Source organism: Nannospalax galili, unplaced genomic scaffold (assembly GCF_000622305.1).
Source record: "Nannospalax galili isolate Female #2095 unplaced genomic scaffold, S.galili_v1.0 scaffold1230, whole genome shotgun sequence".
In the NCBI taxonomy this organism is placed as follows: Eukaryota; Metazoa; Chordata; class Mammalia; order Rodentia; family Spalacidae; genus Nannospalax; species Nannospalax galili.
The window spans coordinates 981,922-1,008,641 of NW_008329135.1; the positions used below are offsets into that span (position 1 = coordinate 981,922).

The following is a 26,720-nucleotide window of genomic DNA, read 5'->3' on the forward strand; positions in this document are numbered from 1 at the left end:
CTGAAAAAGATGCATCTTAGCTCAGAAAATTGTTATTGAATATGTCAATGCTGTTGAAATGGAATGCTTCTTCTAAGCATGTGGTTATTAAATAAATTTAAAATCTAAATTTTAAAAAGGTCACATAATTTTAACATTTTTAAAAATTACAATAAAGGGCCTCGAGAGATGGCTCAGCGGATAAGATCACTGACTGCTCTTGCAGAGGACCTGGGTTCAATTCCCAGCACCCACATGGCAGCTACGAATTATCCTTAACTCCAGTTCCAGGGGAGTCTGAAGCCCTCTTCTGACCTCCACAGCATTGCATGACATGGGTGTGCTCACATACATGCAGGCAATACACTTGTACACATAAAATAAAAATAAATATAGTATTTAAAAAATTACAATAAAAAATAGAAAAACAAATGTAAAACCTTTAAATACTGTATTTAATTCAATATACTCATAGTATTAATTCAACATGTAGTCAAGCTTTTTATTGAGATACTTTACAGTTTTCTTTATGATAAATCTTCAAAATACCATGTGTATTTTACAATAGAGCATATCAGCCCATGTCTGCTAGGATGACCCGTTTCAACAGGTGGCTGTCCAGTGGCTATACTAAATTGAACAGTTTAGCCCTAGGCCATGAAAGTCAAGAGAGTAATGTAAACCTAAAATAACAATAAATATTCTCAGATACTTAATAAATGACCACCCTAAAGACCCCCAATGACTGCATGAATTTTTTCGCTAGTAATCCTTCACATGCTTAAGCAAGATCTTTTGAACAGAATACATTAGTATGATGCATCCTTTTAATAACTAAGAGTCAGAGATATAATAATTTATAGCTGTAATGGAGATTATATAGAGAAAATCATTTTTTCAGAATAACAAGATCTTGTTTCATATAATATACTTTAAAATAGTAATTAGTTGTGCCCTTCATGGAATTTGTGTTTGGCAAATAATTTACAAGAGAAGAGACAGAAACATAGAGAGGAAAAGAACGCATGCTTATGTTATTAGAAACACCTGAAACATGAAAAATTGTTTTCATTTACTCTTCTTGTTAATCTTTTAATATAGACACTAATGTCTTGACTCTAAGGAGCACAATACTTAATTCCAGACTGTTTTACTTTAATTGACATGGCAAATGTCATAGCTCTAATAAAAAAAATTCTGTGAAGTCCATGTTATATCCACAACATCACTCTACCTCCTATATACAGTGGTACCCACCTAGATATGGAGCATCAATTAGACCTCCAGGAAGCCTGTTGAGATGGCAAGATGAAACCAGCTCTGAATATATAGATTATTCTTTATTTTCATTGATGGTGACCATTCTACAGAATAATGTTCTAACTTGGTGCATTAAAAATAACAATGTTAGATATGCATGTCCCCTCTCAATGTTCATTTATACATACACAATACACATGAATATAAACATATGTGAACTCACATATTTCATATATGAATACACACATGTTCATATGCATTTACAAATACACAAATGCACATCTACATATATAATCCCACATCTGCATATAGACATACACAAACAATTTACTGTTACAAGATTTTACCAGATTAAGTTATGAAAGTAAAAGGCAATTAAGTCAATGTGTAAGCACATATTTATACCCATGGAAGTGTTTTGTGTGAGTCTGACTGGGTAAGCATGTATTTATACCCATGGAAGTGTTTTGTGTGGGTCTGACTGTATTCCTCTCTTTCTTTTTCAGTGATCACTGTTTAGGAAGTCACAAAATGTTTCAGAAAGATAAATCTGTTATTCAACTTCGTCTTCAGAAAAAGAGGGACTCTCCAGGAAAGTTATCCCGAAAGGTAATGGTTTCTGAGTATGCATTTCAATTAGCAAATTCATATATTTAAACACCATATTCCTATCTTGGCTTGCTGACATTTTGGACTTACTTTCCTTAATGGACAGGTATTTGAGCTATTAAAGCATGAGGAAATACTTTATCTAAAATATTTAGATTGATACAATAATACAAACATGTTACTGCAGTCTTATTGTGGTGGACTGAATGAGTGTCCTCTGTTCCCCAGAATCCAGATGCTGAAGGCTTCACCCTCAGGGCATAGTGTTAGGAGGTGTGGTCCACTGGGAGGCAGTTACCTTTAGATGAGAGCAAGAGATTGGGTTCTTATGATGAGTTCAATGTCCTTATGAAAAAAGATTAGCTATCTCTCACCCTCCCTCCCTCTCTGTCTCTCACCTCCACGGCAATGAAACAAGAAGGTATCTGTCTACAAAATATGTAGAGACCCCTCCCCTTGATCTTAAAATGCCTATCCTCCAGAACTATAAAAAGTAAATATCTATAGTATTAACGCAATCAGATTATGGTACCTTTCTTCTCTAGCAGCCCAAGCTAAAATACTCAGCACAATGGCAAGTTAATTAGTTTCTTAGGAATGTAGTGGAAAACTTATCGAGGTCATCATGTGCCTATTGAAGTCATCATGTGCATACCTCCACATATCTACTTAGAAATAAAGTGAAGTGGGCTGGAAAGATGGCTCAGTTGCTAAGAGCACCAGTTGTTCTTGCAAAAGACCTGAGTTCAAATCCCAGCACCCACATGGTGGCTAACAACCTTTTGCTACTCCAGTTCCAGGAGGATCTGATAACTTCTTTTGTCCTCCACAGGCACTTACACACATGCTGGCAAAACACTCATACACATAAAAAATAAATTTTTAAAAATTTAGAAAGAGAAAGAAAGCAAAGAGAAACTTTAAAGAGGGCCCACTAATAGCAGAAAAATAACACGTCTTGTATGAAGACTGTTTATGTCTATGTCAACCGAGCTTAAATCAGGACAGATTAATATTCATACCATATAGAATAATCTGCTGAGAAAGGGATTACTGTACTTTAATGATACAATTTCGTGCTGTTAGATGTGAATTTTATCCCTTGCGTGATGTCATGAGATACTCCCAACCCAAATTGCACAGTGTGCATGAACTTTGATATTTTGGCAGGTTTCATCTGCAGAATCTTCCAATTACCTGCTCTAAGTAAAATTCTTATCGCCCTGTCATTTCCATCAGATAACAGATTTCTAATGCATGATTCTTTTTTTCGCTAATATGAGGTGTTTCATCATAAAAAATGTCAGATGGTGCGTTAACTTGCACTATATCTATGGAGAATGTAACATAATGAGATCAAAAGTGGGTTATTTAGAAATATTCCATCTTGGGCCTTTTTGACAGTTCCAGGACAGTACTACTGAAATCTACACAAAGTAGCAGTATAAACTGTAACTATCATCTCAATATTAATAAATTTATGTTTCTTCAAATTGCCTTCAGTGGTGCAGAAAAGATGAAATCATGGTATTTCATTGCCCCAGGGGAAGAAGAGTAAACCTGGGGGCTCTAATTTGCATGTTAGTGTTGAAAATATGATTTTCTCATTTGTGTAAAAATTCACAAGTCATTACCATTTCAGTCTCATCGAAGGGAAGATGTGTAAAGACTGGTGAGGTGGCCAGTGGTTAAGACCATGAACTGTTTGTTGAGAGGACTCAAGTTTGGTTCCCAGCACCCATGTTAGGTGGCTCATAATCACCTGGAACTCCAGCTCCAGAGGACCTTGTGCCCTGTGCTGGCCTCCACAGACACATGCACTCATGTGCACATATCCAAATAAACACACAAATACATGCACATCATTTAAAACTAAAATGAAATATTTAAATTAAGGTATACCTCAAAGCCCATGTGACTCTCCTGCTCTGATATAATATGTATGGAGCATGTATTATTTGTCCGATACATCAACACTTCTACCACATTAAATCATCACAATTCTGCTAGCCAAACAGTACTGAATATAGGAATCAGAATCCCAGGGAGGCATCATAACATTCCCAAGATCTCAGTCATGGTACTGGTAAGGAGTGGCGCTGGATTAGAGCCCAGACATTGAAACTTCAGAGCCCTTACACAATGCTACCAATTTACATGGGAATCAGGCTTTGGTTTACACTCAATTCTTATAAGATTTGGATGTAAGTTTTAGGATATTGTATTTTCGTTCGTTCTATTTTGTTTTCTGAAGATCCTGAAGATCTATTCATATGCCTTATCATCTGGGACACCATAGAGACTTAATAAATAGCTGCATTATGTAGACATTAGATTGCAGTCCTTTAAATGATTAAATAGACCAGGTGATAAGTGCCATCATCTTCCTATCATCTATAATTAAAAGTGCTGCATAGTTAAGAGATTAAATAAGTGTTCAAAGTCTCACAGCTGGTAAACAGGGGAAATGGATTTGAGCAGAAGCAGTCTGGTTACTTCACTCCCCATGTAAGAAATGTCACGTCACTGCCATTGTGTCCAGGCACAAGCACAGGGGCATTATCCATGTGTACTGTGTGTAATGGTCACCATATATACTTGTTTCAATATGCCATTTAAATCTGTGGACATTAAGGACTTTAAATTCGTGGCTCTTTTAGATGCTGTGATGGTTCGAATGAGAATGTCCCCCATAAGACTCCAAGCATTTAAACATTTTTGTCTCCATTTGGTCATGTTGTTTTGAGAGTTCTTGGAGGATGTGGTCATATTGGAGGAAGCACATCACTGGGGGGTCAGCTTAGAGAGTTCTTAAGTCTGCCAGATCTCCAGTTGCTCTCTGCTTCCTGTGCCTGCTTGAAGATGCAAGAGCTTAGCTTTTACTCCTCCTCCAGCCACCTCTGCCTCCATGCTTCCCCATCACGATGGACTCTCGCCCCTTTGGAACCATAAGCTAAATAAACTCTTCCTTTTATAAGTTCCCTTGGTTGTGGTGTTTCTATCAAGCAACAGAAAAGTGACTCATACAGATGCCTTATGACAACATCACACCCTGTACTGAACTCATCAACTCTTGAGTAAGTCAAGAATTGTGGGAAAAGAGTAAAAATGCCATTTCTTATAGCCGCTTTTTCAGGCAGTAATGCCATTTCCCCAAAACTGAAAATATATTCTCTGCCTTTCCAATAAGTATTTTCTATCAAACTTCTATGTAGAAGGTTCTATGCTGGTGAAGAGAAGAGCAAGCAAAGTGGACTTTGTGTCAGTACTCAAAGAAGATGTTGTCCCAGAGGAATCAATGACCCTGACTCCTAGTTGTCAAGATGGGCAGAGTGCCAGTCCACATGGAGACTAGCATCCAGGGGTGTCAACTGACCCTGACACCCTGCAGATGAAGTTGACAAGAGAGAGAACAGACTCTGTTGTCTACAGAGAGAACAGTGTCCAGGAGAGTTAACTGGCCATGACCCCTCCATGAAGAGCAATGGCCACCTTCCCAGTGTATGGGAAAGGTAGTCAGTGTCTCCATCTCTCCAAACCCTGGCTCCTTCAGGATGCTTCTTGTATCACCTTACAAAGGAGAAGGCATGACTTTATTTAAAATATTAAGACTGTACATCCAGGTTGGAGAGATGACTCAGCAGTTAAGAGCACTGGCTTCTTTTGCAGAGGACCCAGGTTCAGTTCTCGGTACCCACATGGTGGCTAACCACCCATCCATAAATCCAGTTCCAGGGAATTTGATGTCCTCTTATGACCTCAGAAATTGCATGACATGAGCGTACTTAAATACATGAAAGTAATACACTCATACACATTTAAAAAAGAAATAATTTTTTAAAACTCTGTGTATCCAAGAAATGGCATAATTTATATGTGTGGTATAGGAATAATTGATTAATTTGGGGCTGGAGAGGTGGCTCAGTCACTAAAGTACTTATATGCAAACATGAGGATGTGAGATTGATCCCCAGCACCCACATAAAATCCCATCATGCAGGTCTAGAATTCTAGCTCTGAGAATGTGGAGGCAGGTGGATCCTTGAAGCTCATTGGCCAGCCAGTCTCTCAGTCTGTGAGATCCAGGTTCAGAGACAGATACTCTCAAAAAATAAGGTGGGAAGCAATTGGTAAAGACACTAACCTCAGGTCTTCCGGAAGAACAGCAAGTGCTCTTAACCTCTGAGCCACATCTCCAGCCCTTAGGTCCCACTTCTTAAAGGTTCCATGGCTTCCCAGGTAGACCCAAGCTGAAGATCAAGCCTTTACCACATGGGCCTTTGAGAGACACTCAGAATTTAAATTATAACCATGAAAATGTTTATTGAAATATCAACAATTTGGATAGATCACAATGTTTGTTGTGAACTTTCAATACTCATAAATAAACTCAGTTTCAAATCCTATATATGACAAAACAATAAGTTGATAGTTGCTTGGTCTTAGTGTAAGTTTTACAAATATTTTTTCTTGGATAGATGAGGTTTATTGATTAATTTAATATAACTGACACAGCTTATTAGCCTGTAACCCTTCTTTATTATTTAAATTATTATATTTGAGAAAATAATTGTCCTTTGATTTTTATATAGCCATCATAAAAAGTGAATGTTCCTTCTTAATTCTGTTTTTGAAGTGATATCAAAGTTCTCTTTGATTTGAGGCTGGAGAAATGGCTCAGCAGTTAAGAACACTTCTTACAAGGACCCAAAATTTGGTCCCAGCACCCATATGGTGGCTAACAACAGTCCATAGCTCCAGTTCCAAGAGATGTGATGCCCTCTTCTGGCCTCTACGGGCGTTGCATGACACAGGTGCTCTTACATACCTCCAGGCAAAACACTCATATATGTAAAAAATTTTAAATGTACAATAAAAAATTTTTAATTCTTTTTGAATTTTAGAATTTCAGTTGTAAACATTTGACAACATATTATCCTTCTGGAAAGACTGTAATTTGGTCTGTCAGTACGTTTTCACATAATTCTGGGAGAGCAGTCATCATTATCTTTTGAGAGAATTTGACACCATTGTCATTCAGTACTTACTTTGGGATTTCTGATGGTAAAGAGCATTACAAAGCCCAACTCATCTCAGATACAGCGATGCTTAATTTCATTTGCCTCCTTGAGGAGCTCTAGAATCACCTAGGAGACTAGCCTCTGGGCAGGCCTGTGAGGAACTGTCTAGATTAGTTTCACTGGGGTAGGAAGACTTTCCCAATGTGGATGGCACATTCCCTGGGCTTGGATACTGGACTGTATAGAAAGGAAAAAGCGAGCCAAGCACCTGCATTCATTGCTATTGGCCTCTTGATTGTGGATGTGACGTGACCAGCAGCTTGGAGCTCCTGTGGACTTGACTTTCCCCCATGATGGACAGAAATCTTAATCTGTGAGCTAAAATTAACCCCTTCGTTCTTAAGATGTTTTTGTCAGAGAATTTAAAAAGAGCAAGTAGAAAAGAAACTAAGATGCCTTCCAGGTTTTAAACTTAATGACATCATGCTGAAGTATGACAATTTAAGTCTCTAAGTGATTATTCAGAAAGTTGTTTAATGATCTTTAGAAAGCAACCTAAATTTCAAAAATTATAACCACTCCTACATCACTGAAGTATGATATGAATAACTGAATGCTTTCACATTTTCTTTCTCTTTTAATTTCTTTCCAATTTGATCAAAAGTATAGTCAAAACTGTATAACCTAATCATAAAAACAAGATTTCCTTCTAGATCAAAAGGATATTCACAGAACAACAACAAGAGTAGTACTAAATATTTTTCAAGACAAGATCTCTCCATGTAGCCTAGGCTAGCCTCCAACTCATGATCCTTCTGCCTCATCTTTCCAAACGCTGAGCCTATGGGCCTGCAACACTAGGCTTGGCTCAGTAATACATTTTGCATGGGAATATACTTTTTAACTTTTTTCCTAAAGACCAAACTATGGTGTCAGTTTGAGAGAAAGTAAAGCTCACATGTCCAAATACTTTTAAAAGTATTTCTAGGGGCTGGAGAAATGTTTAAGTGGTAAAAAGCACTGGTTTCTCTTACAATCAACCCAGGTTCAGTCTCCAGCACCCACATGGCAGTCACAACCCTCTGTAACTCTGGGTCTATGGGATCTGATGCTCTCTTCTGTGTTCTTGGGGCACTGCAGTCATATGGCACACACACTCCTGTGGGTAAAACACTTAAAAGTATGAAATAAAAATAAATTAGTCTCTTTTTACAAATATTTCTAATAAATATCAGTATGACCCAAACCAATTTCCTCCTCCCAAAAATATCTCTGGAGACCAATAGAGTGCTTTTTTCAAGTGAACATGTGTATATAATGGGCAAACATGGAAATGGCAATATTTTAAATTTTATTGGTCAACACATAAAAGTTACACATAGGCTTGCTTTGGTCTTACCTCCTGGAGAAAGAGAAATGCTGTACGCCGCAGTCCAACTTTCATTACCTCTTTTCACTTTGTCTTTTCCCTGATATTTTGCTAAATATAGCTAAAGTTAGCTTTCTCTGTTTCAGAGGAAAACACACCTTGGCAGGACCTTCATGACCCTTCCGGTGATTCTAGATGTAGACTCAGAGAGTTTCCCTGCATCTCCCAGCTTTCAGCATGTCCGTACTGTTTCTTTCTAACAGCATGCACTCAAACCATTGTTTTATAACAGTAACCTTATTCTTTCTGTGTAACCTTGCTTTTTTATCTACTCACCAAACAAACCAGCTTAGAAATTAATTCATCTTTGACCCTCTGCAATATCTAGGATTTTCTTCTGATGTTTTCTGTCAGAACAAACACTAATAGGCAGTTTTAAAAATAGAGTTTGTATGCCCTGATCTCATACAATCCTGGCTGTAATGAACTCTCCCAGCAATGAAACTTGTCTTCCCTGTGTGGTCAACCAATGTCATAACAATGGAGTACTTTGGGTTATCTGAGCCCTCTGGCATAGGGTTTGGAGGAATGTTTATTGGGAAGGAGGTGTGTGGGGGGGTATGTACATCTGGACCATAAGGCTAATGTTTTAAGATAAATCTTGTTTATTCAAGGAAAATGAATTGCCAATTACCAACTCCTATAATTCATACTTTTCTGTTGTTGTCATTTATTAGCATAAATGGAAAATTCTTACACTGATATTTTGATGGCAAGATGTGATAAAGTTAATAAAAGGAATTCTTAAGTATCTTCTGCTAAATAAGCTGGCAAATTGTCAAATGTCAGAGTGTCACGGCACACTTGGCCTACATACAGAGGAGGAGGAGGAGGACGAGGAGGAGGACGAGGATGAGGACAAGGAGAGGCAGGAAGGGCAGGAAGATGGGGAGGAGGAGAAGGAGACAAGGGGGAGGAAGATGAGAAAAAGGAGGAGGAAGAAGAGGAGGAAGAGGGAGGGAAGAGGAGGTTAAGAAGAGGAAGTAGAAAGGGAAGAGAAGGGAGAAGGGGAGGGAAGAGAGCAGGAACAAAAGGAGAAGAATTTGTGTAATAAACCTGTTTTCCTCCTTACTAGGAGAAATTGATGATTGACCTTGGCCATGCCCAGAAGTTTCTCCAGTGTCCTCTAGATGACACTAGTCATGTCCAGATGTTTCTGTACTGTCCTCTAGATGAACTTGGTTATGTCCAGATGCTTCTCCACAGTCCTCTAGATGACCTTGGCCATGCCCAGATGTTTCTCCACTGTCCCCTAGGTGACCTTGGCCATGCCCAGATGCTTCTCCACTGTTCCCTAGGTGACCTTGGCCGTGCCCAGATGCTTCTCCACTGTCCCCTAGGTGACCCTGGCTATGCCCAGGTGTTTCCCCCAGGTCCTTCTAGATTGATCTGCACCCAAAGCCCAACTTCCTACGTCAGTACTGAAGGGAAGGCTAACACAGTTAAGGAAAGTCTCGCAAATTTTTTAAGACAAAGTATAAAAATGCAGGATGAGAGTTATCAAAAGAGGTGACTGAAATGACAGCATGAAGTTACAGACCTATTTTTATCTGTTCCTCATTCGTCTTCACTATGAATATTAATGTATTCACTATCTACAGTGTGGAGAGGACCACGGTCAGTTTCATCTGAACCAACTTCTAAAATCTGCACATATTTGGAAAGTATCCAGGTAAGACGTTTTGTTTCTGTTTCAAGACAGCTTTCTCACTGAGTTCTCAAGGGCAAATCACAATATTTTTCACTCGGTTGTAAAAACATCCTTTCAATGGAACCATGGCAGCTATTGTACGTTTAATAGATATCTCCCTTTGGCAAACTATGTTAATAATTATCTATTCTTCACAGCTACTCGGATATACTTGAAGAGCTGCTAACACCTTCCAGAATGATCTAACTTTCATTTTGAAATATCACTGTTGCTAGTGATTACATTTCGAAGGATTTCTTTTTCTTATTCATTTTGTGAATTTGAGTATGCATGTGTCACTAAGATCTTTGTAAAACTGAATTTCCATACTTTGAAAGTCACTGTCTCTTGTTTAAAATTCCTGCTGGAACTCCCTAAAAATAATTGGTATATCATAAATAGAGGAGTGTGAATTCAAATTGGAAAACTCGAGTGACAGGAAATGAACATATCATAATTGATTCTTATACTAAATGTATTCATGCATTGCCTGGAAGAATAGGCTCATCAGGAAGTTAAACTAGGGGAAGGTACCAGTACTATAGTTTGGGTATATCTGGAATTAAATTGCTCTGAGCTGAACCCAGAAATGTGGGGTGTGGGAGGTATGTGTCATAAATCTTTGAGGCAAAGCTAGCCAAAAAAACTGGTTAAAACTGCTTTTGTGGAATAATAATAATCATCATTTCTTTGTGAAGTTATTGTATATTTTGCATGCATTTTCTCACTTAATTTTCTCCCTGAATACTGTGATAATTCTTACCGTCTTCTTCAGAATCAAGAAAATTGAAATTCTCAGAGGTCACACATCTGGCCCAAGGCTCTCAAGTCTTTAGCAGCAGCGCTAAAATCAGATCTACCTGGAATAATAATAATTAAAAAAAAAAACAGTCGCAAACCATTGCATCTCTATGTGTAGCTTTTTCCTAATATCCCTCCAAAATATCCAGCCTCATACTGTATCATCAAGTAGCTAGGACCAGAAAGGATTTGGGACATAATCTAATGCAAATTAAATCATTGCATCTCCATGTGTAGCTTTTTCCTAATGCCCCTCCAAAATATCTAGCCTCATACTATGACATCATCAAGTAGCTAGGACCAGAAAAGATTTTAGATGTAATCTAATACAAATTTTATAGGTAACTTCATGGACCACATGCATGAAGAGCTGCTAACACAGCTCTTAATGCAGTTTCGTTTTTATAAAATAAATTTGTCCACAGAGAGGAGGGGCAAGAACAAATAGGGAAACGGGGAGCGTGGCAAAGAGATATCAAGGGTACCAAATTCTTTGTTAAAAGAGGGATATTCTTAGCCAGCCAGGCATGGTGTTGCACACCTTTAATCCCAGGACTCTGGAGGCAGAAGCAGGTGGATCACTGTGAGATACAGAACTCTAGTGAGTTCCAGGCAAGTTGTGGCCACAAGGAGACACTGTCTCATAAAGACCAAAAAAAAAAAGAAAAAAGAAAAAGAAAACAAAAAACAAAACAAAGCAGGGAAATTCTTTGGCGATGATGCACTGAAGCATCCTTTCAAACTGTTCAAAGTTCAAACCAGTGTTTTTGAAGACTGTAACTTGGGAACAGCCTCCTGCTCCTGTCTCATACCTTCCACCTCTTGCCCCCATGCATCAGGTGGCCAGTCCACCATACATAGACAGATAGACAGGTGTTCATGGGGTTGAATCAGAGCAAAGAAAAAGTTCTGCTATGTAAGAGGCAGATGACATCTGTGAAGGATAGCTGAGATTCAGATTGAACTACTCCTCCTCTTCTCTCCACCACCAGCGTAGTGCTCAACCATCTGAGTCTGTGAGTGAAATGCCACACCCCAATACTCCTCATTTATGAGTGGAACTAAAACAGAGACGTTCAAAAAGTTGCCAACCATTGCATAGATGGAATGCTGCAGCCACAATGAAGGCCAGGTCTAATTTGAGTGAGTGCTTCAACTGCTTTCATTACATTCCAACCCTAGCTTTTCTGTTACCTAGCACAGGCTCCATCCCAGCCTCATGATGACCACTGTAGGGATTAGTTCTCTGTGATACAGTGCTTCTCTGCCTGCCTCAGACCCCTTGATGATGTGATCACAAGGCCAAGCACTAGCACATTGACCCACACCTGTAATGGCAGTATGCCATTGTGGGGGATGACGGTAGGAGAGATAGACAGTATGAGGATAGCCCGGACTCATAGCACAACTATGTCTCAAAGGAGAGGGGCAATTACTTGGACTAGAATAATGGCAGGACCCATTATTTTTCAATGCTTTTTCTATAAAACAGATATAAGATTTAAAAGAGAAGAGACAGAGCAGGTACATTTCTGGGGGTCTTTTTAGTATCAGGAACAGGTCTTGGGTGAAGACCAGCTATCCTTTTCCTACCTCCACTGACTTGTACACGTTCTGTGTATGTCGTTTTTGAAATGACAAGGGAAGTGATAATGGAATAACTCGTGAGAAGGCAGCTACTGTAAATGCATTGAGGGTCCAGTGCTAGGATTTGTCTTGCATAACTTATCATTCAATATCTCAGTGGTTTTCAGGACAAATAAGAAGGTGAAGTTAATAATGGTTTGGAAAGTGTTTTGAACAGCAAAACCTGTAAGAATCTGTGTGCAAATCACACACATCCCACATAACATGGGCAAAGCTCAAACAATAAGAGCGCTTGGAAAGAGAAATGCAGCAGCCCTGTTCCAAAGACAATCCCATCTGTCATAAACATACACCATCAGTTCTATATATGACTTATAAGATGCTGCATATTTAAAATTTTATAATGTTAATGTCTATTACTATATACTCATTGGTTTTTGAGTGTTGAAAAACAACCTATTTCTCTTTTTCCTGGTTTCACAGCATCAACACAGAAATGTCTGTGACCCTATAACATGAGAGCATTCCCCGCCCCCCCCCCCCAACAACAGGAGTTCAGTTCTGCAATGGGCCCTCCTAGGTGTTCTCTCACTCAGTAGTGCTGATGCTGTCCACCTCAAGATGACACCATATTCTGGGAACACTGAAGGCTCCATCCTTACAGCACAACATGACAGGGAGGTTAAGGTCGCAGGATGCTGAAGCATCTGGTCACATTGCACTTGCACTCAGGAGAAGGAGAGTGATGATTGCTGGTGTTCAGCCTGTTTCCTCCTTTCTAAGAAGTCCAGGACCCAAGCTCAGGGAATGGTGCCACCCACTTTCAGGGTTATCTTTTCACTTCAATGAACCTAATCAAGATAATCTCTCACAGGACTGGCCACGAGCTAACCTGATCTAAAGAATCCCTCACAGATGTGCCTGGAGCTATGTCTCCTAGGTGATTACAGAGCCTACCAAATTGACAGTAAACACTATCTTACTGACCATTGGTGATCATCCCCCAGAGATGGAGGGAAAGCCTAACGTTGATCCCACCTTTATCCTTGCAATGACCAGCTCCCACCTACTCTGGTTTCATTTCTCTTTCTGTGATAAACACATTAACCAAAAATATCTTGAGGAGGAAAGGACTTACATGACTTACAGGTTATGTCCATCATGGAGGTAAGCCAAGATAGTAATGCAGGGCAAGAACCTGGAGACAGGAACTGAAGCAGAGACCATTGAGGAATACTGCTTATTGGCTGGCTTCCTCTGGTCTGCTAAGCCACCTATCTTATACAGCCCAGGACCACCTACCCAAGAATGGTATGGCCCGCAGTAAGCTAAGCCTTCCTACATCAACCTGCAATCAAAAAAATGCCCCACAGTCATTCCCACAGCCCAGTCTAATGGAGGTTATTATTCATTTGCAATTCTCTCTTACCAGGTGTGTCAAGTTGATAACTAAAGCTAACTGTGACACTCCAAGGAGAGTAGGCTTGTTCGTCACAGGTCAACTCATTCACAATCACATACTACACACTCTTTGCAGATCCCAAGGCCTTTAGGTCATAAATAAGAGCAAATACCAAATATATGTTTCACAAAGCCATAACTTTGCAGCTTACATTTCGCATTTACAGTAGTTTGATGCAATGGTTAATCTCTAAGAGGGTTGCTTAATTTATCATGAGTTTTTGGAGTGTGAAAGTTCACAAATGAGTCATCTCTCAAGTCATACGTGTGTGTCACTCCCTTTCCTGTTGCTGTAATAAAATACTCTTGACAAAACCAACTTAAGGGAGAAAGGGTTTATTTCAGCTAACACTTCAAGGCTACAATCCATCTTTATGGGAGGTCACAGCAGCAGGAACTGGAGATATCTAGTCATGGTAAAGAGGCAGAAGACTAGGGATGAATGCATGCTTATTTTATCAAGTGTTATTTTATGTGCCGCCCATTATAGAATCATGGCCAAAACAGAACTTGTAATAAATGATGTCTGTGCTAAAGATGTAAGATATGCTTTCCCACCCAATTTAGCGACTGTTTTGTTTTTACTTTTGCAGACAATGCCTTTCAACAGTAATCCAAAAATATGACTTCCACGTGAAAGACCTGCTGAAAACCCAGGTATTAACCTGTAATATCATCCATGCATTAAGTATTTATTAAGCATCTTCTATATCTCTAAGACTCTGGTGAATTAAACAGAGTCCATATTTTAAGAGGATTTCAATTCTACTGTAGAAAATAGATAAGTTAAAAGAAAGATGCAGTAAAATGTTATACCTGCTAAGGAAGACCTGCGTGTATACTGGACACAAAAGGAAGAGCAGTGACTTTCACACATTTGAATTATATGTTAAAAAACTGAACACATGCTTTATGGGCAGAAGAAGGAAAACTTGGAGACAGACAGGAAATAGAGGTAACTTTCAAAAATATAAAAATAGAAACAATGGGTAGAGAAGCAGCCTGGTTTGATTAGGAAACTATTAAATTTCCCAATACCTCAGTCAGGGCTCAAGGTGAGAGGATGGAAAGAGCTATGTGTATTTAGCCAGTCTAATGACTTTTTACATAGCCAGTCTAATGACTTTTTGATTTATGGGCTGATGGCAGAGGTCACTGTTTAGAGCCATAGGATGGCTGATAGATGGCTAGAGGAATTCCCATTAGCCCAAAGAGATGATGGGGGCATGGACCAGCACTGTACTGCAGGGATGCAGATGAGATTCATAACAGGTGGAAATATGAAATTTGCATGATTAGGTAGGAGACTAACAGTGAGGACAGGGGTGCCTGAAATAACTCCAGACTCCTGACTGCCAGGACTGCTTGGAGAGATCGATTCAGGAGAATAGCGAAGAGGAAAAGCTGGCTTGGCAGGAGAGGATGATGGACGCAGTCCAGAGCTACTGAAATTCGGCACCTGCTGGGCATCTAAGTTGTGATCTCCATTAGGCAGGCCATTTCTGAGAGATGCCACTTTCAGGGAAGGGTTAGCATTTTAAAAATAAAATACCATATTACAGAAAATCCTATAACAGAAATATCTTTAAAGTAAGTAAGAAGTTCCTTTTCCATTAATGAGCTGGATCAACATATCCATAAAATGACACATGGCTCAAGGTGATTATCCCTTATAGTAATGAATACTAACAGGACCTGACAACATCCTTAATGTGGATACTAAACTGATACTCGAATTCTACACAAATAAAGATATGGGGACAACAATTACACACTTCCTGTTCTTCCCTGAAATCCAGTCCTCTCACTCTCTGATTGCATTTCTTTCCTGGGCCCATTTGAATCTGGAAGTGAAAGAAATGGGATGTGAACAAGTGAATGACTATGACATTGCTTTTAGTGGCCTGGTAGTGTCTGAAGCATGGGGGCGAGGGGGGGATGTTCAGTGGGTAATGTGTTTATTATGCAAGCATGAGGGCCTGCATTAGATTTCCCAGCATCCCTCTAAGACCGGGTGTGCTGATACACATATGTAACCTCAGTGCTGGGGAGGCAGAGAGAGGAGGATCCTGGGGGCTCACTTGCCCATCACTCTAGCTGAAGCAGAGTTCCAGGTTTACTGAGAGATCCTGACTCAAAAAAATTAAGAGGAGGGGCTGGGGAGATGGCTCAGAGGTTAAGAGCACTGGCTGCTCTTGCAGAGGACCTGGGTTCAGTTCCCAGCACCCACATGGCAGCTAACAACTGCCCATAACTTCAGTCCCAGGGGATCCAACAGCCTCTTCTGACCTCTGTGGGCATTGCACAACATGGGTGCATGTAAGTCCATGCAGGCAGTACACGCATACACATAAAACAAAAATAAATAAATAAAATATTTAAAAAATAAGTAAAGAAGGATAAAGGAATGTCAACTTCTGATGTCCACAGGTGCATACACACATGCACTCTCACACACATGTGCATACACCATACACACACAGTGTTTTAAGTGGTAGCTTTGAGCTTGGTTCTTCTAAAAATCCTTCTTTCTAAGGTATAATTTGCAATTTATCAGGACCTAAGGCATATTAATAGTTCACTGATCATCTATACCAGGCCGGTTTCAGTTAGTTTAATCTCTCAATGCTATTCATGTGCTCTACATATCTCCTTCCCACACACACAGGCGCAGGTTTTTGAAAATCTGTAGCTGTTCTTAGTTTCCAAATTTAGAAGTGACGTCTCATTGCTCCTATATGAAGCAACCCATGTCATCACTTTCAAAGAAACCATCGACCATTGTGAATTTTTCCGGCATGACAGGATTTAGCAAAACATCAAAGAAATGCTGTCTTTAGTGTGTCACTGGCAAGTCCTGCTCATTGCTTGACACTGAATTAATTTCTAAATAAGTCACAGAGCCTGCAGTCTTCCAGATGAGGTCAGGCCCAAAGACCTTCTTCTTTTTTTTTTTTTTTTTTCGGTCTTTTTGAAACAGGGTCTCTTTGTAGCCCCCACTGTCCTGGAATTCACTATGTAGACCAGGCTGGCCTTGAACTCACAGAGATCCACCTGCTCTGCCCCCCCCCCGAGTGCAGGGATTAAAGGTGCGTGCCACTATGCCCAGCCAAGACACTCTTCTTTAAAAAAAATGTTTTATTATTTTATTTTATGTATATGAGTGTATTACTTGCATGTATGTGATTGCGCCCATGTCGTGCAATGCTGTGGAGGTCAGAAGTGGGCTTCAGAGACCTGGAGTTAAGGATGGTTTGTAGCTGCCATGTGGGTGGCTGGGAATTGAACCCAGATTCCCTGCAAGAGCACTCAGTGCTCTTAACTGCTGAGCCATCTCTCTAGCCCCAACAAAGAGCTTATTAAAAGTAATTTTCCAGTTCAGCATCCAGGACAAATGTCTGAGATCTGTGGGCAGACCATAATATTACCAGTTACAGTGCTGCAACTTCGATTCATGTGATAAGTGTATTAAGTAGTATGCATGTTGCATCATCGTTTATTTGCCACCTACCATTTCATCTATGTCCGACACGACATCAATTGAAAACTAACATTTCTGTCATATCTTACAAAGTCATTATTTTACATGATTTGAAAAAAGTAACAAATGCTCAGATGAATAAATGTCAGGAATAAAGGGTTAATTTAAATTGCCAAATATGGGTGCTCCCCAAAGTGATTATTTCAACATACTTTAGACCTCTGACATTTCAGATTGGGTATGCTGGCTTGCATCTTAGGGGACTAACTGTGTAGATGATCTATATGGAGCTTCTTCCTTTGGACATTTTCCTCCTCAGTTCCATTCCATGAGTAAGTTAAATTATAAGGAATATCATTTTGCATTCATTCTGTATTCTATATTCTTTAAATTTCAGAATGAAAGAGTTTCTTCCTAAAGATATTGTTGAATGATGACTTGAGGCAAAGTACTGAACTATTTACTCACTGGGGTAAAAAGAGAGAGAGACTAGAGAACTCTAAAGTCACAGATGACCTAGTCTGAGAGAAGGCATATTCATATAAATAATAGGAGTGGTATCTATTCACCCCAACACAGTACAAAGTCAGATCTCACCCTAGCTGAAAGAATCAACTTTTCATTCTAAATTGCTTCTTGCTATTACACTTTAATACTTTGCTTCCAAAGTTCTTACTGAAATGTCAGAACTTTTAGAGGTTACCAATTCCTGCAACCTGTGAGAAGTTTACATGAGAATCTCATCAACCACTGAACTAACTGTAAGGCACATGAGCCAGTGTGGAATGAAATGAACTCATGCTTTGACATAAGATTGGGCTCCATGGACATGTCTAACTAGCTTGAAAAGGCTAAGAGCCTTCCTCTCCAGTCCTTCCACCAGCCAACCCATGACTCACAGGCGTGAGAGTCTAGAGCCAGAAGAGTAAGACATTTACAGTATTTAAACTTAAATATCTCAAGAGAAATTCAGGATAATGCTTACCTCATAGTGCCCCTCCTCCAAAGCCATAAGCTACCCAGAAAAAGAAAATTCAAACTATAAGTAGATAGAGCACAAAAAGATTTTATAATATGAATTAATATCTTTTCAAAACTGAAGTGCTCTTATTCACTGCAAGTATATAACTAGGTGTTCAGGACTTCTAATTTCAAACGTAATTTAATCAGAGTTAACAGTCCAGGTCAAAATTCAGGAGCAGAGCCTCCACTGTGAAGGAATTTCATACGACATCCCCCACACAGTTCCTATTCCTTTTAGTTAGAGATAATAAACCATAATACAGTGATATCTTTAATGATAAATGAAAGTGACCAATGTGGTATGCTTAATAAGGATGGTGATTGGGAGAAAGTCTTCACAGAAAGATGAGTACAGGTGTTATCAGACTACAGCCACTATTTTTATTACTACCTCTAAGGGAGGAGATTAGAGATAATCCATAAGAATAGAGCCATGGAACTGATTTACATTCACCATATGATATAACAAAAGGTGCGGGAAAGAGCAAAAATATTCATAAGAAGAAAATAGGATAAAATGAATGAGCACCAAGGACCAGAAAGATGGGCACAAAGAAAGAGAGGTTAAGGAGATAGAGGAGATAAAATAGGGTCACAGGAAATAAGGGCAATTGTGGAAATGAATCCTAGCTTAGTGGAAATGCAGGCCAGAATGAAATTACTAAACTCAGACCTCTTATGTAAAGAATACCCTGTCTTTCAGGGCCTTGAGCTCATGATTCCCACTTCAGCTTTTGCAGTGCTGGGATCACAGGAGTGCACTTGTTTCTGAATGTTCTATCTCTTAATGATTAAAGATGTTCAGCTAACTTCATGAGAACTGAAAGGTTCTCCTGTATTCCAATGCAAGTTCATTGTTTGGTGTACGATAAGTTCATGAAAATATTCCCTTCCCATATGTGACTTGTTTACGTCATTTATTCATATATCATTCAAAAGGCTGAAGGTTTTTTAAATCCAGTTTCAATTTTTGTTTTATGCTTTTTAACTTTAGAAAATATTTTATTTTTAATTTTATGTTTATGAATATGTTGTCTGCATGTACACTGGTGTTGTGCAATGCCTACAGAGGTCAGAAGAGGGTATCAGATCCCCTGGAGCTGGAATTATGAATGGTTGTTAGCTGCCATGTGGGTGTTGGGAACTGAACCTGGGTCCTCTGTAAGAGCAGCCAATGCTCTTAACTGCTGAGCCATCTGTCCAGCCCAGTTTTATGCTTTTTTATACCATTTACTAATGATTGGCCTATACAGCTTTGCACACTTTCTGTATATTTTTCAAGATTATTTAAAGTCCTAATTACTTTTCAGTTTTCTGTCCCATTTCAAATTAATCTTCATATATATATAAAGAAGTAATCCTAAGGATTATTTTTAAGTTATTCTTTGTATTTGATAATGTCATACATGTATACCTGATTTTGATTATTGTCAACCCCTCATTAACCCATGGTGTCCACCTCTCTCTTCCCACTGAACCCTTTTTCTTCTTTCCAACAAGCCCGTACTTACTCTGATATCTTTGTTTGCAGGGGGTTTTGTGTGTGTGTGTGTGTGTGTGTGTGTGTGTGTGTGTGTGTGTGTGTAAAACCCACTGCCCACTGAGTTTAACTAGGGTTGTCTGTATAAACATAGGTGGGAAGTTTATTTACTGGAGTAAGTTTTCAGTGGTTACACCTGAAGAATAAGTCACATCGTCCCCCAGTACTCATTAAGTGTCAATGGTGCCTTGATGGGGAGTGCAGCACCAGCAGCCCCTCCCACCCATGCTGGAATGTTGGTGGGCCCATCTTTTGTAGGTGACCACAGCTACACTGAGTTCAGGAGTGCAATAGCCATGGGTGTCCCGAAGACACCATCTCACAGCACTTTATTTTTTATTTCTCTGATTGCATAGCAGGCTCTTCCTGAATAATTTAAAGTTTGCTTTCCTTGATTGCATAATTTTGGCAAACATTTTGAAAAGGTAGTTAGTGATATGTTTGCAGATCGGGTTCTAGACTATCCATCCTGCTTCATCTTTTACATTCAGCCCCTGTGTAATTGCCAGGCATTTGCAAGAAGTGTTGACATCACAAAATATGAGGACACCATATTATTATTTTTAAAAATGTTTGCCTATCTGAGGTACCTTGCTGACACTGCTGTCGAATCTATTGATCTATTTTAGGAGAATTAGTGTATGCTCTATGACAAAACTAACACCCGCATCATTTCAGGGTTTGACTTTGCTTAAGTCGTATCATCACACAGTTCTTTGTGGAGCCTCAATTTATTATTTTTCTTTTATTGAGTGCTAGGCAAAATGTGTGGGGCAGCATTAAAGATTAAGATAAACTGCACGCAGGCCTGGAAGTAGCCAACTTTCTTCTACTATGCTTTCAGAATGTAGGACTGATGCAGTCTAATGGAGATGTTGGTTGGTACCACGGGGTTTTCTCCCAGTTTCTGCCTCACTCTGCGCTGACTTTCAGAAGCTCCTGCTTGCCTGCACTGTTCAGCGGGGCCTTCTGCACCCTTCCAGCCTCTACAGTCTCTCCACTTATTACTGAATGACTGACTCATCTGGTAGAGGGTCAAGAGAGCTTTTACATTGTAAGAATCCAACCACAGTCCCAAGCGGACTCTCTACCTGAGTTCAGGGATTTCCTGATCACTCTTGTTATTCTACACGTAACAGGAAAATTCCTTGTTTTGTCTGGACTTGGTCCTGAGCAGAAGAGTTTCCTATTCTTCCTAACAATGCCTGACCTAGGGTTGCTATCTGGGTAAGATCCCGAATCCAAGGCAGGATATGCACTCTGTACCATAGTTTAACGTCCACCCTTCCCTGATCAGCAAAGGATAGTCACCTGTGACTTAGCCTTTTCCCAGTTTGCTTTCTACCCTCACAAGCACGGGGGCTCTTGTGACAGAAGGTTGACTGCCCTCCCCGCTGCAGCCCAAGGTTTTTGAAAAGAGTCCACAAAGGCAGATAGGGTTTTGTGCCTGCCACTAAACATGCCTGCTGTCCCACACACCTGCACTCAATGGGCCCTCGGTTCCAAATGGCATGCTCACTCAAGCCTGAGATTCTTAAAAATCTCTAAGCAATTTCTTTCTCTTCCCATCCACTCAGATGGTAGCACCTCCCTCTCCGACACTCTGCCAAAGCTTAAACATTTTGTGAGTTCCATGTTTCTTTGGATGGAACCTGTCTGCAAATCTGCTCACTTGATCACCTTGTAATTGCACATCTCTGCCAGGATCATAAAGAAATGATTTTTGAATATGTCTGTTTTCACTTTTTTTCAATGGGACCCACATTCTATATTTAACCCAAACTGCAATGACAGAGACTATATTCATCTTCTTGGAAAAGCATGGCCATAATCAAAGGAACTTGGAAACAAAAGCTTTCTTAACTCTCCGTGTGTCTCCAGATTTGCTCACTGATGTTGATACTTTTCAGCCTATATAAGCAAACAGAAACTCAGTCAAGTCTGTGAAGCTGGAAGGGGAAGGTGTTGGGTGTCTGTTTAACTGAAGCTCGTCCTCGTCTCCCTGACGGTGATGAAACCCAAGCTGACTTTCTTTCATTTTGTGGTCTTCCTTTCTGTTTTCCAGGAAGATTTAGACAAGAAAGGTTCGTCATCAACTTTTCCCAGTGCTTCAAATGCTTTTCAGGTATGCTCAGTATCTAGAGTACAGAATGCTGCGTCTTCAAAGTCTGTGAATCATCACATGTCTTCTAAGAGATACTGAGAATGTGGCACTCAGTAAACAGCATCACACCAGGAAGAATTTTGTCTAGTCCAGATTCTGTGAATGACAAAAATCTTTAACTTTCCTAACTGCTTACATACCTGTAACGTGGAGGAATACTTCTTAAGTTTTGAACAAATAATTTTAAGAAAGGTTTTTCTCATATTGAGCCAAACTCAACCTCCCTCAGATCACAATCATGTTTTAATTTGTTGTTCAAAAGCTTTCATTGGATTTGAAAATGTTAAGGTGATTTTCTTTCCTATTACTGTGTGCATATATGTATACAGTGTTCATGTATGTATATGTTTGTGTGTGTATGCGTATATGTGAATGTGTGCACACAGGCACATACGCAAGCATACACCTGTGTGTCTTGGTGTCTGTCTATATATACATATACATATGGAAGTATACATATATGCTTACACAAGGGTGTGTATTTATGTTTCTGGTGTGCATGTGTGAATGTATATATATATATATGTGTGTATGTATGTAGGTGTACATGAATGAGCATTGTGCTTGTATGTTTATTAATTTTATTATGTGTGTATCTGTGTGTGCTTGTGTTGTGCATGTGTGTATCTGTGTGCGTGTATGTAGCTGTGTATATATGTACATGTATGTGTCTGTGTGTATACATTACATATGCATATACATGTATATGTATGTGTATATGTGCATGCTTATTATGTGTAGGCATGTGTGCATGTGTGTATCTCTATGACTATGACTTTATGTATCTACATGTATGTTCATGTGTATGTGTGTGCATGTGTGTCTATGTATGTGCATGAATATATGCATCTTTGAGTACATGTGTGCTTGTGTATGCTGTGTGTATGTGTGTATGCACATGCATGTATATACATGTGATTGGATGTGTGCATGTGTGTGCATGTGTGCATGTGTATATGCATATTTGTGTATATGTGTGCATGTGTGCATGTGTTTGTAGACCTAAGTGTGTCTATGTGTGCATGTGTGTATATGTATATATGTGGTAGTATATCAAGGAAAGTGTTTCTATACAGAATTTCTCTATTTCCTTCTGTCTGAGTTCCCAATAGAGACAATATGTTAGTTACTTTGCTTGTAACAGTGGCCAAACAGCTCTCCTGAAACAATCTAAGTAGAGAAGGGTTTACTGTGGCTTGTGGTTTGAGGGGTAGAGCCCACCCTGGTGTGGCAGGCACAGTGGCAGGAGGATCATAAGGGTGGACAGTGACTGGGATTCTTCTCCTGTTCACACAGCCACAGAACAGGAAGCAGAGAACTTGGACAGAATCAGTGCTAACTATAACCTTTAAGGCCTGCCTTCTGTGACCCCCCCTTCCTCCAGCTAGACCCTACCTTCTTAGGGTTCCATAACTTCCCACAGCCTCCCACAACAGCACCACCAGTGGGGGACCAAGTCTTCAAACACATGAGCCTGTAGGGAGCGTCTCACATCCAAACTCTAACAATGACTGCTACAACTTTGAACACGTATTCAATTTAGCTAGTACAAATGAATATTTTACAACTTTGAATAACAAGAGATGAGGGTATCAACTTTTCAGGTCATTATTTTCTTCATATAAACATTCTGGACAGAGAACAGCTTCCTTCAAAGCTCTCTTGGCCATTAGGCTAAGTTTTCTTCTCCCCTTACAGGTTATAACCTAGACAATGTCTGCAATCGATTCGGGGATCTTAGCTTCCATTCTGCCCCTCCCCATATTCCAAAAAACTGATGAAACCTGAATATTTCAGCACTTATTTCAACATGAGCAGTAAGCATCACCTCCTCACCTCAGAACCTAAGTGCAGCCTGATGCTCTCCTCAGGCTGCTGCGTTATCAATGTTTGAGCTTCTGCTCAGGTTCAAGGTCCCTGTCTGTCATCTAAAGAGTCAGGCTATCTCTGTTCTGGGCTAAACTGCATATTTACATGTTTTTTATGTGAACTTTCAGGGTGTGTGTGCACATCTCTGCATATATGTGTACAGTGTATTTATGTTTCTTAATCCAACAATGGCAAGGGCTAGAACTCCATTTCACTTCCCTTGTGCAGTTCAAGCTCTGCATATCACAAAACAAAATAGAAAACCTACATGTTGGTATTTCTAAAAACCTCATTATGTCTGCATTTCTGACATGTTTAAAGCCTCCCTTGGCAAGGAATCTAAATGTGTGGTGGGGGATTGTGCTGTCACCCATATGGAAATCTGTAGAAGCCAGAGGTAGATGTCGGGTGCCTCCCTTACTAGCCCTCCATCTTATTTTCTGAGACAGGGTCTCTCGGTGAACCTGGAGTGAACCTGGAGTTCGCTGATTGATCTAGACTGGCTGGCTAGCAAGTCCCCAGAATCCACCTGTCTCTACTCCCCCAGCACAGGGATTACAGATGCACGTCACCAGATTTAGCTTTTACATGGATGTTGGGGATCTGGACTCAGATCCTCATGCCTGCACAGCAAGCCTTTTACCCACTGAGACATCTTTCCAGACCCTAGCGATATACTTTCCATTTCCCAGAAAGGAAATTTTTGAACCATCTTAAATCCAATCTTTGTTGTCTTCCCATATTAAATTATATTTTACATAATATAGTCTAGCAATTTCGTGATTCGTGACTATAATGAATTTTTTTATCTTTCAGAGGTTTGTGACTATCACGTGAGTTAAGTCAATCAGAGAAGCAGTATTGAAATCTGCTATACTATATTGAGTAAATGAGCTGTCACATATCCAGCGACCCCAGACCACTCGGGATTTTCATTTTAATTAATATTTATGAAGTATAAGAAATGCATATATCTCTCACATCTACCTGGATATACGATGGGAAAATTGGCACCTTGTATGCACCCCTTACATAATTTTATAACACAAATTCCCACTTCATTACTTACCTATGCACAGACAATGTCTGATTTCTTTTCAAATTTAAACACATATGAATGTCTAAATATTAAACACTAAATTTTACCATTTAGACTTTTTTCATGGTTTAGCTCATTCAATCTTTAGCCCTCTAATCAATTATTATTGTTCTCACTCCAGAGAAGATGGGAACTAGGCCCACTTGAGTGAGCATTTCAATGACAGTTTTAGGTGGAAGGGGCAGAGCCAGGATCTGAATACATGAACCCTCACCTTTGAGCTGAACATTCTATCTGCTGTGCTCATTTAAATGACTTTACTGGTGTGTATTAATAGTGGGTGCCCTCTTCTTTGTGGCAACCGAACTGTCAAGTACGCTTTTAGATCTGATACCCCAAACTACACCCCAGTATTGATGAAATTCAGGAGAAATGCATCTTACTTTCTAGTTATCAGAGCCATGCATCTTCTCATGCAATTTCTTAACAAAGCAGAATTCTGGTACCTACATCTTTCTCAGTACATCCGCCCCTGGTACCCGGATCATTCTCAGTACATCCGCCCCTAATGAGTCACACACTATGAAGCAACTGGATTTTTTTTCAATAGGGATTAATCATAGATATTTTTCTCCATGTTATAATAAATAGTTCTATATATTTAAATTGTGAAAGACAAAATATATCTTAGTTAAACTGTATCCTCTTACTTTTAGCTCATTAACCAGGTCTGCTGACATTTCTGGAATCTCTATTTTGTCTTCTATGGTGTTAATTGCTCTTCCTAGCTTTGTCATCTGTATTTATAAAAATCTCTTAAATTGTACTGGGAATACATTAAGAAGTGTGTCCTGTTAATGTAAAAACCTCGTGTCCTGTCATTTAACTGCTAATATTTTGTTAAGAAGGTGTTGTAGAATAAGCAGACTTGAAATATTGTTTTGTGATGTGAATCTGTATCTTTGCCTCACCCACCCTCGCTCCTTCCGATTCCTCTTCCATCTTTATCCCAAACTCCCTCAATTTTCTTGTTTCTTTTTAGATTGCGTTAAGCTAGATTTGGTCAGTTAGAAAATCAATGATCAGTTACTCCTGCCCTTCAGCTGTCACACAATGCAAATTGTGCCTTAGCACAGGGATAGCCATATCCTTGAGGACTTGGAAGATGAAAAGATCCAACCACCTTTTATTCCATTTCTGCTGCATAAAAAGAGAGGACGTTTGAAGAAAAATTAGTGTTCCTTCAATTTCAATAAATAATAACATGTGATTCTTATCATCTACAGCCATATGTGAGTAATATTATCAGAGAAGTTAAAAATGTATGCAGCGTTCTGGGGTGTGTTGAAACCAAACAAATTACAGATGCCATAAATGAACTAAATCTAATTCTTCAGAGAAAAACAGAGGTAAATATATTCAATTATTATACCATAATTAAATCTTTATTCAATAATTAATTAAAGAGAACAGAAGGTTTTTGACTGGAAACTATATGATTGTGTATATGTATTTGTGTGTGCATATACACCGTATATTTCAGTTATTTTAGAGTATTGACAGCTCAATTCTTTTTTATTTTATTTATTATTATTTTACTTTCTGTGTATCAGTGTGTTGCCTGCATGTATGAAGGTATACCAATGTCATGCAATGCCTTAGGAGGTCAGAAGAGGGCGTCAGATTCCCCTGGAACTGGAGTTACAGTCAGTTGTTAGTTGCCATGTGAGTGCTGGGAATTGACCCTGGCTCTTCTGCAGGAGAAGC

The 26,720-nt window shown here is 39.4% G+C and overlaps 1 protein-coding gene across 4 annotated transcripts in view; it reads left to right on the forward strand.

The window, feature by feature from the left end:
- The window catches only part of Pik3c2g (phosphatidylinositol-4-phosphate 3-kinase catalytic subunit type 2 gamma), a 402,869-nt gene that overhangs the window by 78,061 nt on the left and 298,088 nt on the right, over positions 1–26,720 (forward strand). For 3 of the 4 annotated variants that reach the window (XM_029563391.1, XM_029563392.1, XM_029563397.1), the window contains exons 6-10: positions 1,746–1,848; positions 9,900–9,970; positions 14,431–14,494; positions 21,947–22,006; positions 26,240–26,362. In XM_029563391.1, the coding sequence (XP_029419251.1) occupies positions 1,746–1,848; positions 9,900–9,970; positions 14,431–14,494; positions 21,947–22,006; positions 26,240–26,362 (421 nt within the window). The remainder of the gene's footprint in view (positions 1–1,745; positions 1,849–9,899; positions 9,971–14,430; positions 14,495–21,946; positions 22,007–26,239; positions 26,363–26,720) is intronic. The other variant, XM_029563394.1, reaches the window with a different exon arrangement.